This window comes from Cherax quadricarinatus, chromosome 38 (genome assembly GCF_038502225.1).
Source record: "Cherax quadricarinatus isolate ZL_2023a chromosome 38, ASM3850222v1, whole genome shotgun sequence".
Taxonomy (NCBI): domain Eukaryota; kingdom Metazoa; phylum Arthropoda; class Malacostraca; order Decapoda; family Parastacidae; genus Cherax; species Cherax quadricarinatus.
Genome location: NC_091329.1, coordinates 8,600,386 through 8,615,945, shown reverse-complemented (window position 1 = coordinate 8,615,945; position 15,560 = coordinate 8,600,386). Strand labels below are relative to the sequence as shown.

Genomic DNA, 15,560 nt, shown 5'->3' with positions numbered 1-15,560 from the left:
AACTGTTTTGTTCTGGGCACCCCTGCAAAAACAGTGATTATGTATGAGTGAGGTAAAAGTGTTGAATGATGATGAAAGTATTTTCTTTTTGGGGATTTTCTTTCTTTTTGGGTCACCCTGCCTCGGTGGGAGATGGCCAACTTATTGAAAAAAAAAAATTCCTTTTTCTGTATAGGAGGCCTGGTCTGAGACTAGGCTGTGATTGGTGATACCTAGAATCATTTATAGATGTAGTATTGGATAAATAGGTACAAGACTATTTATGAAATACTGTAGGTTACATAAATGCAAAAAGTTTTTACGGGTCCGAGCAAATATTTGGGACTGGGTGTACGAGTTGCGCTAGCTTCATGCTCACATATACATGAGTTATGAAGATAGCCAGTTTTGTAAAATATATGGGAACAAAAACTTGCCCTAGTCAGAATTATTCTTTTTAAGATGAATGGTAATAGCACTGATAGACATAGGAAGTTTTCAATAGAATTGATTAGTAAATAAAAGAAAAAGCGGCCACTGCAATTCATATATATTAGAACATACTATGTAAGAATGGGCTTATAAGTGAATTATTATATTGCATGCTTTGTGTACTTCAGTGAAACACTATTTCAAGACTGAGCATCAAAAATCATTAGTTAGATCAATAGAATTGGACCACTTGAGCAAGTTTGATATTAGGGATTTAGGTAGAATAAGGAATTACAGTGTTTAGAGTAATATTTTAATGGAAAAGTGTGTGTGACTTAATAAGAAGAGTTCAGTATACAAAATGGAAAGTGATAGGGTGAAGAAGAAAGAACAGTATATTCGAGCGAACCTGACAAGAGTTGAGATATGAGCTGATATGGTGAGTGTAGTATATGTGTAAACAGTTCATGGGAAATTAGTACTGTGATTATTTTGCTTGAGTGTAGAGGAATTATAGTGTATGGTGTTACTTAATGTAGGGTAAGGGGGTATAGTAGCATATAGTGCTAGCATGTATGGAAGGTACAGGTGTCATTTTGTGTATTTTTAACCCTCCTCTTTTTTTTTTTCCCCCCTAAAATATTTTGCCATATTTTCTGGGCGAGTGGTCAATACGGTAACAATGATTTTAACATTACAGTGGACCCCCGCATAACGATCACCTCCGAATGCGACCAATTATGTAAGTGTATTTATGTAAGAGCGTTTGTACGTGTATGTTTGGGGGTCTGAAATGGACTAATCTACTTCACAATATTCCTTATGGGAACAAATTCGGTCAGTACTGGCACCTGAACATACTTCTGGAGTGAAAAAATATCGTTAACCGGGGGTCCACTGTATAATGATGTTAATATGTTCCTCATCTTTCACCTATGTAATTCATAACCCATATTTCTCTTTCAGGTAAATCGCTGAACCACATAATGGAAGGACAGCATCTTGTAGCTCTAGTTCTGGGGCCACAACTTCAAGGAATGTGAATGACTTAAAGTTTAGCCACATCAAAATGCATATTACAGTACACTAGTCTGAAAATTATTGCTATATTATGCACTTGCATATTTTTGTCCAGCAAGTTGAAGAATGGATCACATTCGCCACATTATTTATCTTATGAAGGTAATGTCTATTTTTTTCATTTGTCATTTTTTTTAATGATCATGGGTTGTAATAAATGGTGCTTGATGCAGTTTACTGCAACATTTTGAAAACTCATCTGACGGTGCAGATTTTGCACATGTAAGTGACCAGATAATAGCTTTTGCCTTTACAAAATGCCTATCTGGTAGGATTATGGCTGTGAGTTGACAAGTTGTGGATAACAATGTGTGTATTGAAAGGAGACCATTTGTTACTGTGACATTTCACATATAAGAGACTTTAATCAAGTATAGGAAATAAACAAAACATCGCCATGTATTTAGTATTGAAAAGATAGACACATAAGATATAGGAGAGGTGACATCAGGTTCAAGAAAGTTCAGGTGAGGGTGAGGTCAAGCACTGTGAGGTATACTGCACCTGAGATAAGATGATGATGTTCCGAGAGTAGTGAAACTCAAAGAACTGTTCAAAGGTATATCAAAGGGGGCTCAGGTCATGGCATTCTGTGATTCTTATGTTGATCCAAAATTATTTGTGCAGTGAATTTTGCTGGAAGGAACATCTTTGTTTTGCATTTTGATATCAGCGATGTAAAATCTGCAAATTCTAAACACCAACATTTATCAGTGTCATTCTTCTGGTATACCCTTCAAGACATTGATTGGGCCACTTGATCCAAGGAATTAAACCTGACCTCCCTTATTTAGATTGAACTTGATGAGCTCATTTCCAGTTCATGAGATGTTGATGTGTGTGTCAGTATATCATCCTTGCATTCCAGGTGTCATCTACTCAACAATTGAATTAATATTCCTGTAAAGGGGTATCGAAATCTGTGACTGATTCACTTGTACACACTTGCATACAAGATTTCATTCTCAACTTGGAAAGCTGTAAACACTTGCTCCAACAATGTTAATGATGTGAAGAGGCTTCCTAGTAAATTCCTTAAGTCTTTGTTGTGAGAACTTAGATGCTTATGCCAATTGTTCAAGTATAATTACAGTTAAACCAGCAATAAAAATTTAATTCACTACTGCTATTACCATGACCATAGAACAAAAAGAGGTGTGCTCCTATGTTTCTTCCTGTGTGTTCTTAGGCTCTTTAGCAGTGAGTAGTATTGTATGACCCTTATGGGTTTAGTGCTAAACTTGATTATAATAATGATAAAGTAGCAGTATCTTGATGACAAAACTATATTGAGAGAACCTTTTCTGCATGGAAGTTTCCCAAACAAGTCATCTTCCCACAGGAACAAGGCTCTTAGTATCTTTACCATTCCCAGAGATAACATCACCACTGAGTGCTGAATAATTCTACCCACTGGATACACAGCAACCTCAGTAAATCCTCTTCTCTTAACAGCTGATTTCACTGCTGAAGTTCTCACCACAAAGACTACTAAGGAATTTACTAGGGCACCCTGCCCCATCTGGGGGATGTGATCTTGTTTGCATAAGTGAAACCCAGATGTTTGGACACCTTTTTATATAGGAACATAAATATGCCTGCAGAGATGACATCTGGTATGAGTGTGTTATTGTAACATGCATGCATACACACGTATGTATCGATGTCTGTCATTCCAGGGGACTGATAAAAACAGAAAACAATGTTCATAATCTGCAGTCGTGTCACTGATACCATAACACAAAACAGAGCGATGTTCCATCTGGAAAAACCTATTTCACAAACAAGAACCCCAGATTACTAAAGACCTGACCCTCCAACCCAGACATCTCCTAACATCACATGATCTCAGATGCAGTATACCTCGCTGTGCCTCACCTCACACCACCTTTTCCACACCTGATATATCTATCTTTTCAACACTATATTTACAGTGAAACCTCCATTTAACTCACCCCGATTAAATTGATTTTGGAGTTAGCAAAAAAATCTGTGACTGGAAAACATCTGGGAACAATTGACAAAATCTGTTAAATCAAGAATTGTTACCCATCTTTGCAATCCACTTGATAAATTAATTTAGTATTTAATAGACAAAGTCCATTATTTCCAGAATTGTTCGTTATTCTTGTTGTCTGCTGAGCAAATTGACTTAGGGTTTAATGAATGAATACTGTTAAAACCAGAATTATTATTTCTTACAACCATGTTAAAAACTCATCATTTGAATTTGACAATTGGCATTAATGGACACCCATCCTCCTCTATTAGTCTCTTCATTCAAGATTGTACTGTTGATATTTTTCATATTTCCAGTAATTGACAAAGTCTCTTGTAGGTGAAACACGTGACAATAAAATGTTTTCTTTTGCTAGATTCGACTTTTTTCCATCAGAATGCCTATCTACAACAAGCATCAAATATTTATTATTAATGAATTAAAATTATGATGGAAAAAACTTTATTAACTTGAATATAGATAAGAATAATATTAATACCCCAAACAGGTATGCTGTACCCAGGTTACTGATTCAGTAATAATAAGTAAATTAAGTAATGTATTCTTCTGAAGTCTGCATCTGTATCAATGGATACTCTGTGTTATAAAGTCACAGGAGAGAAATTTTGAAAGAAATTAAGTGGGAGATGACTTGTGAATACATATTTACATTAATTTGCTGAAGTAGTGATGTATATGGATGCATGTAGTAAATGACAAAATAGGTTATTTAACCAAACTGTTAGTTGATGTTGAGGAAAAAATAAACTTAAGGTGTAACAGAAAAATATGTGGGAGGGATTTCTTAATCGTGATATGTAGAATTCGTATTGTCTGTTATTAATTTTGATTGGCTGCATTTGTTTCTTATGTAACTGAATACATGTGTTGAGAGGTGTATGCAAGGGACTTTGATATCCAGTAGACATGTGAGACCATATTAGTTAGGACTGAGTGGAAGCAAGTAATTTTTACGACTTGGCGAGCTGTTGGAGTGTGAGCAAGGTAACATCTATGAAGGGATTCAGGGAAACCGGTTAGCTGGACTTGAGTCCTGGAGGTGGGAAGTACAGTACCTGCACTCTGAAGGAGGGGTGAGGATATTTGTATTTTGGAGGGGCATCTGAATTGTAGTATTAGTGTACCTCTGACAAGAAGTTGATAGTTTGATTGATGGTGAAAGCATTTTTTTTCTTCGTTTCACTCTGCCTTGGTCAAAGACGGCTGGTGTGTTAAAAATTGTTTTTATATAATCATAATTTATATAAGCCTTGTATTTGACAAATGTTCTGAAATGTAAGAAATGTTTAGTTTCGTCCTATTCTTTAAACCTGAATGCTAACAATGAGATTATTTGACTCAAATTTTTAATAAATTTATGTATTTCCATTTTAATTTGTTAAACAATAAGACATTGTACTTTGATAAAAGAATAGGTAAGCAAGAAAAGAGTTAGAATAAAAAGATCATCTTAAGAGTTGTATAAGGATGATGTGTAGAGAACAGTATTAACCACCCTGTTGGGTAGCAGTAGACAGAACATTGGATGCTGATCGAATATAGACATTTTATAATCTACTTTTTATTTTTATTTATACTTTTCCTCTTCAGTAGTTAGTATTATGTACTTAATATTTGAATCTCACCCAGTGGTCATTGCAGTGAAAAAAAAAAGTATTTGAACAAACATTTTGGTGTGTTATTATTAATACAAACATGAGCTCCCTTTAAATTGGTGTGATATACAGTGGACCCCCACATAACGATATTATTTCAATCCAGAAGTCTGTTTGGGTGCTGTTAGAGACCAAATTTGTTCCCATAAGAAATATTGTGAATTAGATTAGTCCGTTTCTGACCCCCAAAAATACACCTACAAAAGCACTTACAAAAATACACTTACATAATTGGTCGAGTTGGGAGCTGATCGTTATGCGGGGGTCCACTGTACTTTGTTAATTTTTTAACACTGTTATTGATGTAGTGTTAATATTATGTACTACACTCTTGCACTAAAGTCTTTGAATGTGATTCTAGTTAGCCGAACTTGAGTCCTGGAAGTGGGAAGGGCAGTGCCTGCACTCTGAAGGAGGGGGTAGGGATGTTGCAGTCGGAGGGTAATCTGAATTGTGGTGTCAAAACACCTCTGGAAAGACAGCGATTGAATGAATGATGGTTAAATTGTTTTCTTCTTTGGGTCACCCTGCCTTGGCAGGAGATGGCCATTGAGGTAATAAAAAAATTCTTGTTTCTCAGGTGATAAAACATTTTTTTTAATGAACACGGGTTGCAAAAAAATATAGTTTGCTGTGGAAAAGCCTGTTGAGTGATATTGCCTATTTTTACTGAATTAATGATAATAAACAGTTACATATATAGTACAGTAGTAGTAAGAACTTATACTTTATATTTCTGTTATTACTGCAATTTTTAAGACAAGGTTGAATTGTGGACTAAACATTTAACATGACAATTCATCTGCCATAACACCTGGGTAACATCATAATCTTCAAATAATTTTACATTTTGTACTAATATTTACAAACTTTGCTTTGTTTATATATTGTGATAGGTACATAACACATGTCATATAGTATTGTGCATTGTTATAGTACTTTTTCTTAAGAGTTTGATTATTCTTCATTTTGTTGGGCTGTTTCATGCAAAAGACTGTGATTTTACTCTTGCATAATTATTGTGAGCTGATATTACATAACTTGACCACCAGGTGAGAAACTTTTATAGATGATTTATTTTTATTAAAAACTGATCATTAAATAAATTGCAGCTTACATCAGTGCAACCAGGTCAGTTGTTTGATTTATTAGGTACTGTGAGAAATTCACATTTTAGGTAGTACATTCCATATGTTTTAAAACTAGCCTTGCTCTATCTTCTTTCTGTTAATGTACTTCATTAAGCCTTGAGTGTTAGTGATTGTATATTGCTTGGGAAGCCCATTCATACACAGTTAATTAAGTGAGTTACACTTGCCTATAATTAAAACAGCTATCGTCTTTGGAATTATGACGTATGGAACTCAGGAATATAATTTTCATGTACAGTAGACAATACAAAGAGTTGGACAGAGCTGCAGTTCATATTCAGTAAATTTATTTATCACCATTATTTAGATGTCCAGCACAATAAATATTATAATGTAATATTATAATGTAATCTTTTACATTACTCTCAAGATAGTCTTTTTTTTTCCTGTTTAAATAGTAAGTATGAAGATACATTTCATGGTTCGGTATGTTAAAAGGTAAAAAAAAAAAAAAAAAATGTTAGCTCTTCATTGATTAAAGTTTTAAGTTATTGAATATTTTTGAATGTTTAGCAAATGGTAGTGTTTTGGAATTTTTAGTGACTATGTTGGATATGTGATGACAAGACAAACCTTTTATTTTTTGTGATTTGTTACATTGTGCACTTTTTATGAGACTATTCAAACTATTTGAACACTACCCATTGTGTGTCATGATCAAAAGTTCTATATTTAAAATCAAGTAAAACTTACATTCTATGCTATATCATCTCTTGTTACTTGCACACTATATTTTGAATTGACAATTTTTTGCAGAAACCACAATTTTCAGTAGCATTTTGAATGTGCTACCCTTTTCAGACTGTGTTTTAACTTATTCGTATTGAGGAGAAATAATATGACGGATATTTTATTTTTGTTATTTTTGGGTTTGTAAATGATATTGCTTGTATTACATTATCATTTCTTGACTGATGGAATTTTAAGATTTTAAATATATCCATATATGTATTAATATTAGTAAAACAATTACTGTGATCAGATAGGACTACTTAATATGATAATACATGCAGTGGTACTGAATTCCACATCAGTGAAGGTCAGTTGTTAATTTTATTTACGTAGTTTTAGTTCCGAATATCACACTGCAGTAATTGTAACCAACAATAAATATCTTCACTTCATTAACCCTTTCAGGGTCGACAGGCCCTCCCAGAAACTTGTTCTCAGGGTCTAAAATTTAAAAAAAAAAAATTATTTTTTCTTATGAAATGCTAGAGAATCTTTTCCTGATCATAATGACACCAAAAGTATGAAATTTGAGTGAAAACTTACGGAATTATGCTCTTGTGAAGTTAGCGGTCTCGATGATGTTTACGCATCAGCAATTTCGCCCACTTTGAGCCCTATTTTCAGCCAATTCCCATGTTCCAGTCGAAAAAAATCATAACTATTTCGCTAGAACTCCATTTTTTCTATCAAATGAGTACAAGAAACCACCTATGTACTGATTTCAACTATCCAATAAAGGGGTCAGAAATTGGCAATTTTACCAATTTCACACAAATTTCAAAAGATGCCAATTTCCAAATAGGGTCCAGAATAGACAAGACAGACATTCCTGGCACTAAAATAACATTTCCTTTGTTCATTAGTCATGTCCCCAGGCCTCTCGTACATTTCTTTTGCTTTCCAGTTTGAATTTTTATTCTCACAAATAAATAGAAGATTTACTGTTATGCAGACTACTGCATTAGTGTAGAAATGGTATAAACAATATCAGTGCACTTGTGAAAGAATATATATCAGATCACTTTCTAGTTGTAGCTACACTGAGAGTAAAAGGTAGATGGGATACAAGGAGAATAGAAGCATCAGGGAAGAGAGAGGTGAAGGTTTATAAACTAAAAGAGGAGGCAGTTAGGGTAAGATATAAACAGCTATTGGAGGATAGATGGGCTAATGAGAGCATAGGCAATGGGGTCGAAGAGGTATGGGGTAGGTTTAAAAATGTAGTGTTAGAGTGTTCAGCAGAAGTTTGTGGTTACAGGAAAGTGGGTGCAGGAGGGAAGAGGAGCGATTGGTGGAATGATGATGTAAAGAGAGTAGTAAGGGAGAAAAAGTTAGCATATGAGAAGTTTTTACAAAGTAGAAGTGATGCAAGGAGGGAAGAGTATATGGAGAAAAAGAGAGAGGTTAAGAGAGTGGTGAAGCAATGTAAAAAGAGAGCAAATGAGAGAGCGGGTGAGATGTTATCAACAAATTTTGTTGAAAATAAGAAAAAGTTTTGGAGTGAGATTAACAAGTTAAGAAAGCCTAGAGAACAAATTGATTTGTCAGTTAAAAATAGGAGAGGAGAGTTATTAAATGGAGAGTTAGAGGTATTGGGAAGATGGAAGGAATATTTTGAGGAATTGTTAAATGTTGATGAAGATAGGGAAGCTGTGATTTCGTGTATAGGGCAAGGAGGAATAACATCTTGTAGGAGTGAGGAAGAGCCAGTTGTGAGTGTGGGGGAAGTTCGTGAGGCAGTAGGTAAAATGAAAGGGGGTAAGGCAGCCGGGATTGATGGGATAAAGATAGAAATGTTAAAAGCAGGTGGGGATATAGTTTTGGAGTGGTTGGTGCAATTATTTAATAAATGTATGGAAGAGGGTAAGGTACCTAGGGATTGGCAGAGAGCATGCATAGTTCCTTTGTATAAAGGCAAAGGGGATAAAAGAGAGTGCAAAAATTATAGGGGGATAAGTCTGTTGAGTGTACCTGGTAAAGTGTATGGTAGAGTTATAATTGAAAGAATTAAGAGTAAGACGGAGAATAGGATAGCAGATGAGCAAGGAGGCTTTAGGAAAGGTAGGGGGTGTGTGGACCAGGTGTTTACAGTGAAACATATAAGTGAACAGTATTTAGATAAGGCTAAAGAGGTCTTTGTGGCATTTATGGATTTGGAAAAGGCGTATGACAGGGTGGATAGGGGGGCAATGTGGCAGATGTTGCAAGTGTATGGTGTAGGAGGTAGGTTACTGAAAGCAGTGAAGAGTTTTTACGAGGATAGTGAGGCTCAAGTTAGAGTATGTAGGAAAGAGGGAAATTTTTTCCCAGTAAAAGTAGGCCTTAGACAAGGATGTGTGATGTCACCGTGGTTGTTTAATATATTTATAGATGGGGTTGTAAGAGAAGTAAATGCGAGGGTCTTGGCAAGAGGCGTGGAGTTAAAAGATAAAGAATCACACACAAAGTGGGAGTTGTCACAGCTGCTCTTTGCTGATGACACTGTGCTCTTGGGGAGATTCTGAAGAGATTAGACTCACCAGTTGACGTGTATTGGACGTGTGGCATGATTTGCTTACTTTGAACTTTGGCAAAAATCGAAGATTTCTGCTACTTTGAGCTCAATTTCAAGGTACTTTTCATTGTGAAACCAATTAAAATCATCTCAATTTCCATAATATGTTTTCCATTCTATAAAATGAGACCAGGAAAACTAGAATACAACCATAAATAGCATACGAAAATACACTGCAAAGTCACTGTTTTAAACCAAAAACACGGTCGGTTTTTTTTTTTTTTTTTCTCATTATGCATTGTGTGCTGCAGAATTTTTTTTATACTGCACACACTGACCCCACAGACCCATTCTTTCATATGTAGGCCTACCAGGTTTCTCTCGCTAGATTTGAAGGTGCTAGAATTTATGCGTACTAGTACGGCACCAACCCTGAAAGGGTTAATATTAAATTAAACAAATTTAAGTTCTTGGCAAAAGTGGTGAAGATTTAATTTTTTTTACTGTGCCTTTCTAGTGAACATGGGTGTAGGAATTTGTCCAGCTTTATTCACCTTAGTCATACTCCTTCTTCTGTAGCTCTCACTGAATCTTGTATTTTTCAGTGAAGTACTCTTGGATTTGATCTTAATTCCTTCTCTGTTGGACACTTATAATTTGCCCAAATTAGCTTTGTTAGGTAAAAGGACACAGGTGCAACTAATGTGACATTTTATTGTGGCAACATTTCGCTCTCCAGGAGCTTTGTCAAGCTGTTAACAATTACGGCTTGACAAAGCACCTGAAGAGTGAAATGTTGCCACAATAAAATGTCACATTAGTTGCACTTGTGTCATTTTACCTAACATATTGTCGGAAATTTTACCAACATTAATACAAATTAACTTTAACTGAAAACAAAAATTTTGCACATTGCATTAAAGCTGTCACACTCTTATTACCAACCAGCTTTACTTCAAAAATACCTGTTCCAACCTATAATCTTTAATCAAAATTTTAGGCATTATAAATCTCCCTTTCTTAAAAGGTCAGGAAATTATTTCAGATTCAGAAACTGTTTCACTTATCGTATACTGTTCTATGAGTCTTGTTCATCATAGTCTGGAGTACTGTTCTCACTTCTGGGGAAGTTACTGTCTACCTAAATCATGTACACATTTTATAGGAAAGCTATTTGTCTCATCAGTGTTCTTGATGTCACATAAAATAAGCTGTAGCCTCTCACCACAGATTTGCATATGTTGTACCTGCTGTTTCTTCTATTGCTCATGCTCTTAAAAGTTTGCAGTCTTGTATTCCTCATCTGTATATATCTTTCTTTCAACACACCGGCCGTATCCCACCAAGGCAGGGTGGTCCAAAGGGAAAAACAAAAGTTTCTCCTTTTCTTCTTTCTTTCAACACACCGGCCATATCCCACCGAGGCGGGGTGGCCCAAAAGGAAAAACAAAAGTTTCTCCTTTTACATTTAGTAATATATACAGGAGAAGAGGTTACTAGCCCCTTGCTCCCGGCATTTTAGTCGCCTCGTACAACACGCATGGCTTACGGAGGAAGAATTTTATTCCGCTTCCCCATGGAGATAAGAGGAAATAAACAAGAATAAGAACTAGAAAGAAAATAGAAGAAAACCCAGAGGGGTGTATATATATGTATGCTTGTACATGTATGTGTAGTGTGACCTAAGTGTGAGTAGAAGTAGCAAGACATACCTGAAACCTTGCATGTTTATGAGACAGAAAAATGGACACCAGCAATCCTACCATCATGTAAAACAATTACAGGCTTACATTTTACACTCACTTGGCAGGACGGTAGTACCTCCCTGGGCGGTTGCTGTCTACCAACCTACTACCTAGAATCTGTATATATAGTAACAGTATTTTCAATTCACAGGGCCTGAACATGCAACAGGCATGTGTGAGTATGTTAGATAGGAGTGAATGGAGACAAATTATTATTGGGATCTGACTAGCTGTTGGAGTGTGAGCAGGGTAATATTTTTGTGAAGAGATTCAGGGAAACCGATTAGCTGGACTTGAGTCCCAGAGGTGGGAAAAACAGTGGGTCTTCATGGTCAGTGTGTGCAGTATAAAAAAAAAATCCTGCAGCACACAGTGCATAATGAGAAAAAAAACTCGGACCATGTTTTTGGTTTAAAACACCGACTTTGAGGTGTATTTTCGTATTGTTCATGGTTGTATTCTCGTTTTCTTGGTCTCATTTGATAGAGTGAAAGATGCATTACAGAAATCGAGATAATTTTGATTGGTTTCACAATGAAAAGTACCTTGAAATTGAGCTCATAGTAACAGAAATGTTCTATTTTTGCCAGTGTTCAAGAGTAAACAAATGATGTCACTGTCCAATACGTGTCCAATTGGCCAGTCTGATATGCACTCACAAATGGGTTGACATTATTTATACAATTATTACAATAATGCAGTAGTCTGCATAAGAGTAAATCTTCTACTTTTTGTGAGAATAAAAATTCAAAATGGAAAGCAAGAGTAATATAAGAGGGGTCTGGAGATGTGACCAATGAACAGAGAAAATGTTATTTTAGTGTCAGGAATGTCTGCATTGTTTATTCTGGACCCTATTTTGATGTTGGCATCTTTTGAAATTTTTTTAAAATTGGCCAAATTGCCAATTTCTTACCACTTTATTGGGTAGTTGAAATTGGTAAATGGGCAGTTTCCTATATTCAGTCAATAGAACAAATGGAGTTCTAGCGAAATAGCTATGAGTTTGGTCGACTGAAACAATGGAATTTGTCAAAAATAGGGCTCAAATTGGGTGAAATTGCCAATGTGTGTACATTGCTGAGACTGCTGACTTTGTGAGAGTGTAATTCCATCAAATCTCATACTTTTGGTGTCATTACCATCAGGAAAAGATTCTGTCATTTCATAAGAATTTTTTTTTTTTTAATTCTTCGACAGTGAGAGCAAGTTTGTGAGCAAGGGTCTTGACAGAAAAAGGGTTAAGTGACATTTAAACTCTCGTATCTGAGCGCCTCTGCAAAGACAGTGATTACATGTGAATGATTGTGAAAGTGGTTTTTCTCTCTTTTTGGGTTACCCTGCCTCTGTGGGAAATGGCCGACGTGTCCAAAAATATATATATAATATGAAATAACTTTAAAAAACTTGAAATTTGGGAAAATTTCCGGATGTAATGGAGAGACATGTAGCTCACGGAGAATATAAACAAACCGGGTGGGGTGCTGTGACCGTATTAGAAAGTCAAGTGGGAAGAGCCATACAGCGAGTTTGTCAATATTTAAAGTGTCCATATTAGTGGAACGCTGTGAAGTGAGGCCCTACTGTAATATTACATTGGATTTTTTTTTTTTTTTTTTTTTTTTTTTAAATTGGCCAAATTACCAACTCCTGTATACTTTATAGCATAGGTTTAATAGCTGAATGTGCAGTTTCTTGTGCTCAATCAATAGAATAGAAGGCATTCTAGCAAAATAGCTAAGAATTTGGGCAAATTGAACAATGGAATTTGTCAAAATCATTGATGCATAAATTGTGCCCAGACCACTAACTTTGTGCCTATGTAATTCCATAAGTTTTTCCACCAAATTTTGTATTTTTTGGTGTCATTATCTTCAGAAAAAAACTCTGTACCATTTCAGAAGAATTACTTTTTATATATAATGTGGGACACAGCGAGCACTTAACTTCGGGGGGCTGGACAATGAGAGGGTTAAACTATGGTGACTCTTCTTAATGAAACTACAATGCTTTCCTGCTGAATATGTTGAGAGAGATACTTGACCTTAAAAAAGAAATACAAAATGAGCTGATTCAGCTCATGCCTAGTACCTTTGAAGAAGTCCTTAGATCTGCTTGTGCTGTCATGTGGTGTCCACTCATACTGAATTGTACTCTAGATGTAAGTTGTGTGGGACAAATAGCTATGCTTTTTTATTTTTTTTAGACATAGCTTCAAAAACTGATAATAATGAGTCTGTAAGCATAAAAGGACATTGCTTGAAATTTTTGCTGCAAAGTGAGAAACCTGGTGTATAATTCCATGATAGATACTATCCTTTGTAATTTAGAAAAGCTATTGCCTGTTGAAAACATATGTGGACAAAGCTATGATATTGGAAACAACATGAGGAAAAAGATTATTGGCAAACAAAGAAGAATTTTAAGTAATTATTATCAAAAAGATTAAATAATTAATGAGCCTTGCTCCTTGCAGTGCCCTTTTTTTTTTTAAATTTAAGTCATTAAGGATGCTTTCAAATATTGCTGGAAGGTAACTTTTCTTTGAGCTTGTACAATATTTTTTTTTTTGTGTGTGTGTGCATTTTTGAGCTTCACATTGAACCAATTCCACTTGGTATGAGGAAAAGGAAGAAGCATATCTCACACGAATAGATTTCTCACTGTACTTGGCCATGCTTTGACTCCATCACAACATTTCAAGAGAGAAGTCTCTCAGCTATTTCAACACACTGTATCACACTTTGTGACATTTTGGCAGTGATGACACTTTTCCTTACATCTCGAGGAATCTTTGAACATAATCAGAATGGTAATCCACATAAAATAATAGTACAATTGTGTAATTATATTTTCAGAAGAACAAGAGAGATTTACTGTTCCATGCTAATGTATGGTGACTTAAATTGAAACATGCTGGGTTACTTATAAGATCTGAGAGAAGAGACAAAGATATGACCTTATGGAATAACATCTCTGCCATCTTTAATTTGGAGTTGTTTAGCTTGCCATTTGTTTATCTTACAGACATTTGGCAACTATGATGCAACCCAAATATTCATTGCTTAACTACAGTCATAGAAGTCACATCAGATAAAGCAACACAGCATCATCTAGTCCCAGTGAAATCCTGAAATACAAAAACTTTGTATTGGTCTTAAAACTGAGATAGTCGCCCATCAGCTCAGAAGGACAAGTTCCATCACTGTATTCAAGACGTAAATTAATGTATTATCAAATTCAGTCTTGACAAGAATCTCGTTTCCATTGGAGTTGAGGATGTTCAGTGAAGCCTTGCAAAGGATGTTTCTTGATTTGAAGTTTGATTCTGCAACAAAAGATGACTACAACTCTTGCTTTGGAAAAAAAATTTGGGTGGAATACCTGCCATTGAGACTTGAAATGTAAACCCTTCAAGTTATTATCTCTTACACAATCCACACATAGGAAACTGAAACTTACGATAACATTTTGGTCTGACTCGGACCATTAACAAGTCACAGAGGTATCTGTACAAGATAGAATTTTCAGACCTGGTTGGGATCAAATAAAAGTAGCAAAACTCTTGATGTGGGGAGTGATCATCATCCAAACATCAGAATATAACTAGACGTATATGAAACCAAAAAGTTGGTGTCACCATCATATTAAAGTACATACTGGACATGCCTTTTAAGAGATGCATTGCACAAACAGGTAGCTATTTGTGAGTAGAATTAAAACTGTAAATGGAGTTTTTTCTTATTTAATTGCAAGTTAAAAGCAGTCCAGGTCTTCATTAGTACAGTGCCTTTCTGTTTGTAATACCTGTGAATATTTTCTAAAGTGTTTTGCACAACATTGGGTTGCATATTTGGGTATTCAATAAAATTTCAAGTGGAAAATGTCTTTATTTTACTCTTATATAGTTATCACATTTAATAAGCTTCAGGGAAAGGGGGTCATTGAGTTAGATTAGCATGTTAGTGGGGTGTGGGCAAAAAGTTTGAGAACTACTGCTTTAAAGTCTACTCTCGCACTTTTATTTTTTTAATATGTAGTATTCTGCTAGCTGTCAATCTTTATTACCACTTTCATCATTTCCTGTACATTCCTCCTGGTTCCTTCCATCCAGTGAAATGCATAGATACTTTATACATTTAACACTTTTTTTTTTTTTTTTTTTTTTTTTAAGTGAAAGAAAATATGCATACAAGATTTTTTGTCCAAAAGACTGTTGATGAAATTAAATAGACTATTTTTGCAGTATTGCTTTCCATATTTTTTCTTATT

At 35.2% G+C, this 15,560-nt stretch overlaps 1 protein-coding gene across 2 annotated transcripts in view; it reads left to right on the top strand.

The window, feature by feature from the left end:
• The window catches only part of LOC128692998 (uncharacterized), a 48,438-nt gene extending 40,385 nt beyond the window's left edge, over positions 1 to 8,053 (top strand). Inside the window, exons 13-14 of one of the 2 annotated variants that reach the window (XR_008407658.2) lie at positions 1,378 to 1,593; positions 5,528 to 8,053. Coding sequence is in view for 1 of the 2 variants with exons in the window: in XM_053782434.2 (XP_053638409.2) it covers positions 1,378 to 1,454 (77 nt within the window). In the remaining variant the exon portion in view is untranslated. Of the gene's footprint in view, positions 1 to 1,377 lie in introns of both variants that reach the window. The other variant, XM_053782434.2, reaches the window with a different exon arrangement.
• The last annotated feature ends 7,507 nt before the right edge of the window (positions 8,054 to 15,560 follow it).